This window comes from Curcuma longa, chromosome 21 (genome assembly GCF_044706935.1).
Source record: "Curcuma longa cultivar G26 ecotype Majalengka, Jawa Barat chromosome 21, ITB_CL_G26_1.1, whole genome shotgun sequence".
NCBI lineage: Eukaryota > Viridiplantae > Streptophyta > Magnoliopsida > Zingiberales > Zingiberaceae > Curcuma > Curcuma longa.
The window spans coordinates 2,900,979-2,914,904 of record NC_133881.1 but is presented as its reverse complement, the minus strand read 5'-3'; the positions used below and the strand labels follow the sequence as shown (position 1 = coordinate 2,914,904).

The 13,926-nt window shown below is 32.4% G+C and overlaps 1 protein-coding gene across 1 annotated transcript in view; it reads left to right on the top strand.

Moving 5' to 3' along the window:
* The window catches only part of LOC141814490 (midasin-like), a 59,243-nt gene that overhangs the window by 22,029 nt on the left and 23,288 nt on the right, over nt 1-13,926 (top strand). The window contains 16 exon segments of the mRNA XM_074702449.1: nt 55-262; nt 371-1,251; nt 1,335-2,825; nt 2,912-3,089; nt 3,161-3,226; nt 3,615-3,697; nt 3,784-4,038; nt 5,973-6,108; nt 6,210-6,295; nt 6,376-6,446; nt 7,458-7,599; nt 7,663-7,749; nt 10,383-10,506; nt 10,671-10,822; nt 13,086-13,199; nt 13,845-13,909. Of these exon segments, the coding sequence (XP_074558550.1) occupies nt 55-262; nt 371-1,251; nt 1,335-2,825; nt 2,912-3,089; nt 3,161-3,226; nt 3,615-3,697; nt 3,784-4,038; nt 5,973-6,108; nt 6,210-6,295; nt 6,376-6,446; nt 7,458-7,599; nt 7,663-7,749; nt 10,383-10,506; nt 10,671-10,822; nt 13,086-13,199; nt 13,845-13,909 (4,139 nt within the window).

The window sequence follows — 13,926 nt, the reverse complement described above, 5'->3', positions numbered from 1 at the left end:
TTATTTTTCCCATAAAAAAAATATTCTTACTTTGACCAACCAAATCTTTTACAGGTTTATGTTGATGAGTTAGATGCTAATGATTATCTTTTCATCTGCCGGTCACAATATCCATCAATTCCCGAAACTGTTCTTTCAAACCTTATTTGTTTCAATAAGAGACTCTTTGAGGATACTATGATCCATCGGAAATATGGTCAGGAAGGTTCTCCGTGGGAGTTCAATCTGCGTGATGTTGTCCGATCTTGCCAAATTATCGAAGGTGCATACCCTTCTTCAAACCTACTTTTCATAAGATAATTTACAATCCATGATATTGGGTTCCCTTACTTTTCTTGCTAATGATGTGAAATTGATGATGAACTATTAGGTAACCAAAATAAAGTCTATATGGACAACAGCTTCTTAAATATTGTATATCTTCCAAGGATGCGAACTGCAGCTGATCGTCATGAAGTTATGAAGCTTTACGAGGAGGTGTTTGAGCTCAAGCCATCTGTTTCTCAGTTTCCTAAAGTGCATGTCAATCCTGATTATCTGGTTATTGGAAGTGCCTGTGTCAAAAGAAATTATTTCCAACCTTCTAAATTACTGAAAAGCCAGCTAAATATTCTACCAGGACTGCTTCATAGCTTAGAAGTTGGCCTGCACTGTGTTCAACAGCAATGGCTGTGCATCTTGGTTGGGCCATATTCATCTGGGAAAACATCCCTTGTACGTTTACTTGCTCATCTTACCGGAAATACATTACACGAGTTGAATCTTTCTCCTGGGACTGATGTCACAGACTTACTTGGATCTTTTGAGCAGTATAATTCTTTTAGAAATTATAAAGATGTCATCACACAGGTTGAACATTACATTGATGAATATTTCAGTCTAAAATTGGAGGAAGATTGGAAAGATTTAATTAATCAGAGGAAAGATCTAATTTCTAAATGGTTCTCATTCGTTGCTTCTAGAAACAAGAAATCTTCGTTGTCGATCTCATTAGTTCCAAAACAAGGATATTGTGATTGCCTCCATCTATTGATTGAGATTATTGAGCTTCTTCAGCATGTCAATGACAAGCTACCTGTTTCTTGGTCAAAAGAGGACTTGGAGAAATTATGGACAATTGCTTCTGGCATTAAGAAAAATATGTCTTTGAATTCATCAGCGAATTTTGAATGGGTTTCTGGTCATTTGATTAAAGCGATACAAAATGGTGACTGGGTTGTTCTTGAGAATGCAAATCTTTGCAATCCCACGGTTCGTTTCAATGCATCCATTTGCAATTCTTTTAATTTATTTATACTTATCTTTTCCCATATGGTTCTCCATTTTCCTTTCAGGTTCTTGACAGGATCAATTCTTTGTTTGAGCCAAATGGTTCTATTATAATTAATGAATGTGGGCTACTTGATGGTAAACCAATGGTATTACAAGCCCATCCTAATTTTCGAATGTTCATCACTGTTGATCCAAAGCATGGTGAAGTCTCTAGAGCCATGCGCAACAGAGGAGTTGAAATATTCATGATGAATCAAATTTGGCTGCCTATTGAAGAAGTACATCTGGAGAGTGATAGAGAAGATGTCAAAAGGTTCTTAATTTTGTCTGGCATTCCTTACAACAAGTTGGTTTCGGCAATGACTGAAGCGCATATATCCCTTACAAAGGAGGGGTCACGCCTAGGTGTCCGCATCACTCTTCGTGAGCTGTCACGCTGGGTTCAACTATTCCAGCAGCTACTTTTGATGGGCAATCAACCCAAATGGAGCCTCCAGCTTAGTTGGGAGCACACTTATTTGTCATCTTTTGGGGATGATGAGGGAGTCGATGCAGTTATGAAAGCGAAAATTTCTTATTTGTCAGATACTAATTGGTATGTGCCAAATGAGATACTAGGGCCGTCTTTGCACTTGCCTAAAGGTTGGCCGTCTCCTCTCACATTAAGATCTGCAAAATGGTACTCAAGAGAGTCATCTACGAGAGAAAGCTGCTTGTTTTTGGAATTTTTACTATTTCAATCTGCATCTTGTGAATTCCAAACGCATGAAGTGGTTTCAACAATTCAAAGTCAGAAAATTCACCCATCGATTATACCAGTGAATATACTTCATCAATTCTTATTTCCGGATTGTGCTTATGAGACAAATGTTAGGGCTCAAATTAGTATCAATCAGTTTGACTTGACTCTGATCAACAATATGCTTTTCTTTGCTGCAAACTGGTCAATCGAGCAGGCTATGGAAAGTAATACTTCCTCGTATGCGTTACTATTCAAATGGTACGGGTCTCAGGTGCAACAATATTGTCAATATTTTAATTCTATCTTGAACATTTTTCAGAGTGAAATAAATCATTCTATTTGGAAATGTATTTGCAACTATTGGAAGGATGTGATATCTTATCATAAGATTGATGTTAGATCTAGGCCTATTCCATTGCTTTCTCATGAGGTGGTGAATTTGGCTTCTCATGAAATGCTGAAGGATTGCCAAAAAAGTCTGTGTGGTGCTGCTGATTGTGTAAGATTGCTTAGCCTTACATATAGGCAGTGGAATATGGAATCAGATTCTTTATGCCAATGTGAGAGTTTGCAGTACCCTGTGTTGCCTGTATTGAACTCTTTGGGACGTTTGGAGAAAGAAGCACTTGACCAAATCTTGAAATCACATGAAGTTCAGAAGATATACGCTGAGCTTATTGAGTATCACATGCTGTTTTGGCAAAATATTTTCTCATCTAATCCTGATTTGTTATCAATAACATGGAGCTTCCTGAGAAGAGAAATAAAAAAATTTAGACCTTATTTCCCTGAATGTGTAGATGCTGTAATGGTACGTGATATTAATGCATGGTTTCATATAGTCCATGATTTTTAAGGTAAATATTGAATTATATTTTTTGTCATGTTTATTGATAGGTTGAAATGAATAATATGCCAATTTGGGATTTTGACATTGAAAAACATGCACTATGGCTTTATGGAGGCCATCCATTTTTTCCAGCATCTAGTGATGTGTATGATAAGATGCAGCAACTTTTTACTTTTTGTGATGAGGTCTGGCAGAAGGCTAGGTTAACCACCAAAGGTTTTGATGGTATGTTGTGTTGGTCGATTAAATTTTTTGGAAGACATAGTAATGGTGATAATTTGCATTTGATTTTGCAGATGATAAGCTTATGATCAACTTTATTCTCTCATCTGATTTAGATCTGAAACAATTGGCTCTAAAAGGTGCTCCTAACTTTTTTTTAGGTCATTTTTTGTTAAATATTTTAACACTGTTTGGATTTACTATTTTTTGGTTATTTTGTTGTTTGAAGTACCTTCCTGAAGTTGCCATGCCAATTGGCACATTAGTGCCATTTTTGATTACCTATTATCTTTTAGTTATTAACTAGTTTTAGTTAGTAGATCAACTAGCATGTTTCTGTATTTAGACAACTGGTTGTGAAATTACTTTGATAAAAAGTTTCCTCTTTATGTTTAACCTTTTCAAGCGGGTATAGCAATCATATGGATATCCTAGATGCGAATGTTATCATTTTGAACTGCATCATCTTCATTTGTTTAGAGAAATTAATCATGAAGTTATATCCTAATTCCCATTGTTCTGTTTTAGCTCTTTGCATGTCATCATATCTGGCAACTAAGGGTGTTCAGGATGACATCAACATCCTTTCCAAGATTGATGAGCTATATCAGGTATTTACTAGCAGTGTTTTACTGAATTAAATATTATTTTACTTATCAAATAAATTTTACAGTTTTATCAATTTTCTTTTGTTCAGGGGATCACAGGACAGTTTGAACATAAAAAGAGAAATCTTGAATTGGCCTTAGGTTCTGCAAGAACCATTGCAGCTCTCAAATGCTCTACCACTTCTTGTTGTACTTTTTGCTTACAGGATTTATGTCAGCAGCCAGATTTTGAAGAGTCGTTGGTAACTGTTTCTTTGTGTGATGTAACGAGTTTTTTATTTGATTTAGAGTTGCTCTCCAAATTATCAAAATGCATGCTGGCGGATACTTCTGAACTTCATGAGGTTGGTTACAACTTGTTCCTGCTTTCATGTCCTGGGTAATTTTATACCCAAAATTTCCTTTTCATAACCAAGCTCTTCATTGTGAACTCCTTTGACAATTGCATTTTTAACCTGTTGATTTATTGGATGCTTCCTCTTGTAATGAAAATTTTATCCACATACACTAGGTACTATATTGTAATAATTTTTGAGTATTTTAACATAACAATGATGTTTGCATGTTGCATCTGGTAAAACCTTTATATCCATCAAGTCATCTAATTATTTGTACCAGGATGTGGGGCTTGTTTCAAACTATATAGATCTTTATTTGTTGACTATATCTTCCTTGTAAAATTGATAATCTTAGATGTATTCCTAAATCTCTGTGAAGTGATTCACTTTTGACAAGTCATCTAATTATTTGTACCAGGATGTGGGGCTTGTTTCAAACTATATAGATCTTTATTTGTTGACTATATCTTCCTTGTAAAATTGATAACCTTAGATGTATTCCTAAATCTCTGTGAAGTGATGCACTTTTGACAACTAACTAGGAGTGAAAATCCTATGCAGCCTCCATGCTCAACAACAATCTGACAGTTCTTAATTTAACAAGGGGAGATATTTCTTGAAACTTATACCTCTTTCTGTTGGACAACCAGTCTTGCTTTGTATCATTTTGCCATCATGTTCCTTCTAAATTTGTTCACCCATTTTTCTGCACTCCCTTTTTGCCCATAGGTCAGTCCTCATATTCAAGTCTTGCTTTGTAGACTCTACAATGCTTCGGAATAGCTATCCAGTTCACCTGCTCAGTTGATAGTGGATAGTGCTGTGATACAGAGTACCTTTGTGGGGCCCTGGATTCTCACAAGGTCTTGTCAGTTATGCTATAGGTGTCTGATTCTATCCCAGTTTGAGAGTCTTCCTGAGCTCTTTCCTATACATTCCTAGATATGACCTTTTCATTAAATATAATATCTTTTTTCTGCTCCTGATGATTTTTGATTTTAAATCATCCTAAAATCTATAGCCGAATTCATTTTACCATATCCAATGAAAAAAAAAACTTTCTGGATTTCTGGTCCACCTTCCTTGTTATTGAATCTACATGCATAAGATGCTATGTAAGTTTCTTCATGGATAAATAAATAGTTACCTTATGGATCAGAGTAGGGAGATGACTGTCTAGGGTTGCCAGGAGAGATAAAAAGAAGTGCTATATAGGTGAAGAATTCAGTGTAGCTGGATAATATATGAAGATGGTTTTGGTGTGTTTAGAGATGGCTGATAGATTCTAGGAATAAAAAGTCAGTTGCTAGTCCAGTTCTCTTAAATATCTGAATCTACAATGTGAGTCTACCTGGTTAATAAATGTCTGGCTTTATTAGCTATTAGTCTGTGGTACCTTTATCTTGTTGCAATTTTGATATATCAGATGGCTGTCTCCTTTTGGAAGAATAGATAATTGTGGCTCACAATTATTCTTTGTTCATTGTATGAAGTACATGTAGAACATTGATATTTGGTAGCTTTGTTTTTTTTTTCATTGAGGCACTTTATGATGTATTCTGTAGCTAAATTTGTTATTGGAAGGACATGGCTTCAAATAGATCTAGATTCAATTAAATCACTTTATTCATAAGTTTTTCATACACCATTCAATCTTTTTAAGGTTAAAGAGACTGCCTATTTTTACCAATATGTTTATTTTGATTAAAATTGTTCTAGAACTTATTCTTAAGCATCGGATCTCATGAGAATTAGTTGCACAATGCAATTTTTGATTTTTTTGTCGCAATCTAAATCAGGATGCTAAATTTTCATATAAAATGTTGTTTGTCATTGAGGCTCATATTTCTTTCCTTAATGGATTAATCACTGATTTTTACTAAATGCATATTTATTTTTCTCCACTAATTATTTGAAACTTTCTCCTGCCTGCAACAAAGGGTTTACTCAGCTTGTCAGATTCTCTAGTACATTCAATTGAATACGCCTTAAGTTTCTCATCAAGGCCTCCGATGGATTTCACATCACATCAAACAATTTTGTGGATTCTTGATGCATCGAAAACTTTTGATTCAGGTTTGCTAATGTACCTAATGCTTTGATTAAAACGTCGTACTAGATGCAACCCTGATGTTTCCATTTCATGTTGTCTGATTCATGCTAGTTTTTTTTGGCAGTTAATGAAGAACTCGCCATGACGGTTATTGACATATGGTTCAAATTTCATAGTTTCCTTTGGAGTCTATGCTCAAAAACAAACCCGGTACTAATATAAGTTTCTTGGTTTGTTTTGTTATTTTATTTCTCTGATTCCGTTTAATGGCTCGTTATGCTTGCAAGCAGATGATGAAAATAGATTTCGAGGAATCGTGCCTCGTGCTTCCATCAAGAACTGTCATAATAGACAAGATCTTGTAAGATTATCTATTATTTTTTAATAAATTGCTGTTTTTTTTATAATTTAACAATCATATAGTATTTTCCTTTCTCTATGCATTTTGCTGAGCAAATTCATTTACCTGAGTCAGTAAAATAGTAGGTAATGATTTCCAATTTTTTTGCCTGATAGGACTGTAGAAGGCTAAATTCTGATCAAGGATTTAACAAAGTAGAATAGTAGCCTTTTCCAGTTTGTCCAGTGTTTGTAAAATAGTTTGTTTTAACAGAACAGTATTAGTTTTAAGCATTGAAGTGTAGTTAAGTACCCATACCGACAGCAAAGACTATCATTCTTTTACGTTTTATGATATTTAAGCCTCTTTTACTTGGAAAAGCAATAGAAGGAAATAACAAAATAAAACTAATTTCTGTCACTTTCCTACTTTCCATGTAAGAACGCCTGAGGCTATTTTGGTTCCTTTCTATTTGGTTGGATGCTTTCTCCTTTAAAACAAGCCCTATTTGATTTTCTGCTGTACTAACATGCATAAACATCTTGACTTTGAATCGGTCAACTACCTGCTATACATAACACTGCTGAATTGACTTCTATTCAGTCACTTTGGATCTAAACTGCATGGACATCAAATTATCTTTACAGTCTTAAATCAATTATAAAACTTAGTTACCCAAGAAATAATTATCTGTTACCATCAAAATTAAATTGTGTATAACAGAAACATCTGATACAGCATTCCTATTTGGTTGGTCTGATAATTTTCTCAACGGGAGCACTAAAATTTCAAGATTGATGGCTTAGCATTGGTCCTAGTCTGTTTATTGCTTTGTTTTCTATCTTGAGGAACAAATTTTAAGACATTTGAAACACTGTTAAATTTGGTATAATATGTTAGGATGGTATCAGACTGGAATGGATCTGACTATGATTTTATTCTTTTATTTGATTACATGTGTGTGCGCACACACACACACACACACACGAAACATGGCCTTAATACATACTTTTAAAACTTTGTTTTCTACAGGCAAAGCAATTTCTCTATAGTAGATTATGACATCCAATGTTTGAAGCTTAGCACTACTTCTCGTAATCTTTGGCAAGCAACACTATCACAAGGAGAAATTGTTTGGTTCCTTCACTCAGCTGCTGATTCTCTTTTCAAGCAGGTATTTGTTTTGGCCATTGTTCTTTCCATGTGATTGTCCTTTAATCTCTTATTATGGCTGCAGATCATATTTGTGCATTATAAATATTTTACTGAAGATGTATTTTGCAAGATCAGATCTATTCTGTGCTCAGCTTTTGGAAATTCTACGGTAAGTGATTTTTGTTTTGTAGTAGTGATTTTGTGTTCACTTAATTTGCTGAGCTTACACTTTCTTGGAAACTATTATTTGCTAAGTCTCGTAATTTAGGGTCAAGTATTTCAGAAAATATGAAACTTTGGGTCAAGATGATTTTAAAGAGTAATATTTTAGATAATTTCATTCTTAAATATCACTATCATAAACTTTAAAGCTGCAAATCGCTTTCCAAATCATAAATCAAGAGCAACTGTAAGCAAACACTTGTTTTTTCTTTGACATGGCTTCTGTCATCGATTTGCTGTTATTGTCATCCTGCGTTGAGTCCGTTTTTATTTATTTTTATTATTTCATGGTTGACTTTGATATAACGTTGCTCTTTGATCATTATACTTAACATAAAATTTATCCTTTTCTTTTCTTTTATATTGATTTCAGTTTAATTTCTAATATATTGTGTTTAATTTCTTTATTAATAGATTGTATTTGCTTCTAATTAGTCATATTTAACCTCTAATTAGTTGGACTTAACTGCTAACTGTTTTTTAGAATTGTATAAATTATTCATATTTAACCTCTAATTAGTTGGACTTAACTGCTAACTGTTTTTTAAAATTGTATAAATTATTCATATTGAATCTTATAGAAATAAAGTAAATCATCAATTTTTTCTATTTTCCGGTTTGTATATAAACTAAATTGTATATCATGTGCTATGAATTGAGTGTCAGATGTTGACAAGTGATAACTATGACCTTATATGAAAAAACTATTAGGGTGCGTTTGGTTCAAATTATTATATATAACCTTGATTATGTGATTATCAGATAATCATATAACCAAGGTTATGAGGTATAAAACATAACTTAATGTTGTTTGGTTCAACTTATTTATTTGGAAAAAATAAAACATAGTTAGTTTAACATTTACTATATTACCTTTGATTCAATTTATTTTTAGATTAAATTAAATTAATAATATTAATGATGATAATAAATTGATAATATATAAAAAATAAATATAATTTATTTATAATTTTTTAAATTTAAAATAATTTATATATTTTTAATAAAATAATTTGTTAAAATAATTATTTTAATAAAATAATTATGTTAAACTAATAAATATAATTCATTAATTTATTTTAATAAAATAATTTATTAAAATAATTATTTCAATAAAATAATTCATTAAATTAATCAATATAATTCGTTAATTTTATTTTAATAAAATAATTCATTAAATTAATAAATATAATTCTTTAATTTTATTTTTAAAAATTTTAAAAATATATATGTTTTTTAATAACATAATTCGTTAAAATAATTATTTTAATAAAATAATTCATTAAATTAATAAATATAATTTATTAATTATATTTTTTAAAATTTAAAATAAATTATCTCTTTTAAATTTATCAGTATTGAATTAAGTAACTCGGTTTTAATTAAGTTTCACGATACATTTCAATTAACTCAGTTTTAAAATTAGAGGGTAATCATGAAAATTTTTTTTGTTAACCTCTGGAATCGCAGAAAATCTTAGGTTGCCAAGGTAATCACATTTCCAGATTATAACTCATTTGTTGATGTGACAGTAATGCTGCATTATTTAGGAATCAATCACAACTTGAATCAAATAAGGTTATCATTAGACAGATAATTAAGGTTGTCAATGATGACCCCCAACCAAAGGCCCCGTTAGAGTCATCCTACCTTTCTGATACAATCCATACTCATTAGCCTTGATATTCACACACCTATTTTTACAACCATGCCTTTTCATTCTAGTTGTGAAATGACTCTTTTCTTCAAGAAATTGATCGCCAGTGAGAAAAAGGAAAATTAAAAATGTGAAGTTAGGTACTTTTTTTCTACTTCCTAGTCTGAGTGATATCAGACAAGTGTCTATCGTTGAATGCGTCTCTTGATGCTTAATGAGTGGCAGTAAGGTTGGTGATGGATATCAACAAGAGAACCATTTTTTTAGAATTCATTTTTTTCTTAAGTGAGCAAGTTGCCCATTCAATGTTATAGTAGACTAATGGAGATTACAGAGTCGTTGGTCTCACATAACCATAATAAGCATTATATTGACTCAGACAGAGTAGTGAGTCAAAACAATAAGAAAAAACAAGGATAGTCTCTAGACAAGAGAGGTGCAGAGGGTGTAGAATCTGTGGGAATCCCTTTGTGCTTAAATTGCTATTCTAGTTCCCCATAGCCACAGCAAGTTCATTCAGAGTTGTTGCTGGCTGAGAGCTCCTATCAACGATAATTGCACAACGTTGACATCACAAATTGTTGACAAGAGAAAGCTATTTACATATTTGTTTGGTTTGTGAATATTTTATATTTTCAGTTTGCAGATTTAGAAATAAAGTACGACCATTGAAATTAAAAAAATGAATATTTATCACATCATTCACCTCTAATAATTTAAATGTGTAAAAAAGCAATTCTAAATATTTATTCTATTTCACTTTTCAACTAAAAAATTCTATTTTATGAGAAATGAAAATCAAAATAGAATTTTTTTAAACAACAAATTCTTTTTTTGCGAACCAAGTGATACAAATATTCCACAACTTGCTTCATCATTTCTAACTTGTTTGTAAGCTCTAACTTTTGTTTCTGTTTCTCCAGTTGGAAGACGTACTGAACCTGAAGTCACTAATCTCTTCCTCAAATCATGCTGGGTTGTGTTCTGTCGTGGATCTACTTGTAGAACCTATTCTAAGAGAATTATACATGAAGCATCCATCTAGTGGTCCGTATCTGTCAACAACTGCCAATAAAAAAATGATTTTTTGTGCTTTTGTCTCCTAAATTGCCTTATTGTTATTCTTATTTTAGAAGATTTTTCTCCCTAAATAATTAGATTTGGCTTTTTTTTGCCTCCCCATCTTTCTTACTTGCGGTATTGTTGAGCAGATTATCTTTATAACCTTGGTTGTGCATGGTTACATATTGGCATGCTAAGGTTTTATCTGCTAAACCAAGATGGTCCTGATCCAGCATTAGCGTTTTCATTCAAACACTCGAATATGCTGCGGAAGATATCTTTATTTGACCTTGAAACTAAGGTAACAATTAATTTTTGGTCGTCTTCACATAAGATCATTGTTTCACATGCATATAAAGGTTTTTCGATCAGACACATGGATTGTTTCTGTTTCTAACATAGACACGCTCTTGGCATTCCATACTTTTGTGGACTTATTATGTAAGTTGTGTGGAATTTATTTAATGTCTGAGTTCTGGATGAAACAATCATTACTAATGTTAATTCATTTATATATGTGCATTTAGAATGCTAGAATGTTGTAGTGCATTGTGTTAAATCACATTAAAATTATTTTTTGATTAAATCGAGTTTTTAAATGACACACTACGCTTTAGTAACATTCTCTGTAATTAGAAAATTGCTTTGTTTTCTAGGTCTAATCATTGGCTCAACATACTATCCAAGTAAGAATATCAATTTATAGCTACCCACCTAGAAGGTAACCACCTCCACCTAGAACTTAATCACTTTATCAAGACTTAAAATCAAGTCATAGCCAACAACCTGTGAGCTTCAATGGCGTGCTGCAATTTGACATACAACTAGTCCAAGTACCTCATTAAAACACCAATTGTTGTTATCACTCAAATCAATTATAGATGTGAGAACTAAGTTTTTAACTTTGTTAAACCTAACCAGTAACTGCTGAAATGGCGCCCTTTGAAAATTTCCCCATTTCCCCCCATTTCTTTCTAGACTAAATTAGGTTGTCATTTTTTTCTTAGATTTGTGTAGTTATCATGGTTTGAAATCTCGTACCATGCCGGTCGAAATGATTGAAATGTATCGTTTCGGTAAATCACCAAAACTCAATATCACTTAGTACCAAGGTTCAAAATCTCGGGTTGTGCTATAGTTTCAGCCTTTGAAGGAGGGTGTCGGTAACAAATTGGAGGTTGAAGGAGGAAGGAGATGAAACAATTGAAGGAGACATTGTTTATGCCAAGTGGTATCGAGTTTCGATGATTTATCGGAATGATATGTTTCAGCCATTTTGCCTAACATGGTACAAGATTTAAAACTAGGCACAGACAATGTGACCTATGCTTCATCTCCTTTTTCAACACCAAACCATTACTGACACCATGGATAGAGATTTTGAACCTTGGTAGTTATAATGGTTACGTTTTCGTTAAATTATGTTGAAAACCTTAAATTATCTGGATTGCTCCTATTTAAACATTTTAGGCAAGTGCAATTTTTGGCCTGACACCTCCCTCTCCTTTTGTGTGGTCAAACAAATTGAGTTTGATCCTTCTTTTGGACCAAAATTAACTCAAGAAGAGGGAGTGTCAGATTCATGGTCAGTGCTTATATTTGATTCCCTTCCACCCCAAGAAAGTCTGCATTTATAGCATCATAGTATAAAGTCAATTTCAGATAGGTGACTATGTTTATAAAGTACCTCTACTGATTCTGCAATACTACTATAAACTTTGAAATAATTCCTTCTTTCCCTCACTTCTATGCCTTGTCTTCCTCCTTTTTTCTCCACATTTCTTTCTTCTTCCCATGCCAATTTCTTGCTACTAGAAAATCTCTAATGGCTCCTCACTCCTACACTATTGGCAAACCTTATCTCTTATTGCAGTAGCCTTCAAAAAATACTCTAAATACATTCTTTTGCTTATAACACAGTGTCCTGGCATCCCTGAAGGAGGCCATGGATTAGGAGAGGCCATCCAAAGTCAAAACTGAAAAAGCTAAAATAGAAATGTTAATTTTCTTTGGCGCACTTCACATTTGCCAATATGAATTCAAGTATTTTTTGTTATTTTTTGTATTTTGTTTCTCCAGAATTCTAATCAGTTGTAGTTTGTTATCAAAAGTAAACAAGTCTAGTGGCAAAATAGGACAAGAGTAAACTTTTGAATTTTTATCAACACATTGTATTACAAATGAATACAAACATTGTTAATTCAACTTTCTAACAAAAATATAAGTAAAATATGAATTAAATAACAAAATTCACATACCAAAGCATGTTGATTGTCTGTATATTATATTACTATAAGATTTTAATTCAATTGAATTATCTAAATGTTGTAGTCTTTTTACAAAATAAATAAGCTAGTGATACAATATTAAAGGAATACCATTTGCTTGGGGATTAAAGACACTAGCACAGAATGATATTTTAAAGCTATGTTTTAATGATGATAAAATGTAATATATCATTTGATGAATTTGTAGTATTAGAAATTGCTTCGTACACAATTAATTCTATCAAAACCTTTGACTGTCTAATTATGATTTGTCAATGGTTTTATTATTTGGTTCAGGTTCGCCAAGAATGTCAGCTTCTATCTGGAAAGGGTTTAGTCATATATAATGAAGATCAGAGACTACTTACATCACAAAAGCTCAAGGAGGAGGAGAAACAATTACGAGCAAAGGTCTTTTGTTATCTTATGATGGGGGTGCTTTTGTGTATTTAATGTTTGATTTAATCAAATTGCAGAACAATAATGATGAGCCAACAAAAAAACAAACATTTGAAAATGCAAATAAATTCACCAAGTTGCAAGTGTAAAGACAAATTTATCTAGCTGTAATGGAAAGATAAAGGGTTCAATGTTGAAGCAGAATAGCTGTCCGTTTTTATTGAATTTTTTAAAATATTGTTTTTTCTTGAAGGGTCAAATTGCTACAGCTTCACTTTCATTAAATGAAGCTTCCACTGGCATAGTTCCTGAGGGAGTTACCACGATTATTTCTTTTCTGCTACATCTCTTTTCTGATGGAAATGTCCCCTCACAAATAAATTGTATACTTTTTTGTTTACTTTGAATTTCTTATTTATTGAGAAAACTTCCTTGAATATCTTATTCTGAATAATCATATCTCTAATCATGTCCCACAAACATGATATTTGTTGTCAATGACACTGTTGAATACTTAAACTCCAATAAGAGAGAAGATTGTCACTATACCACAGGCATTTTACTAATCAAAGCTCAAAGTTTAGATTAAGAGATGCATTGGTTAGACATTAAAAGTCTTTTAATAATTTGTATTCTAAAACAAATTATTTTTCACAGGTTGTGTTCCGCCCATCATGTTCTGAGTATAGTCATCTCAGATCAGAATGTTTTGATTATGGAAAGCTTTGCTCTTCATTGA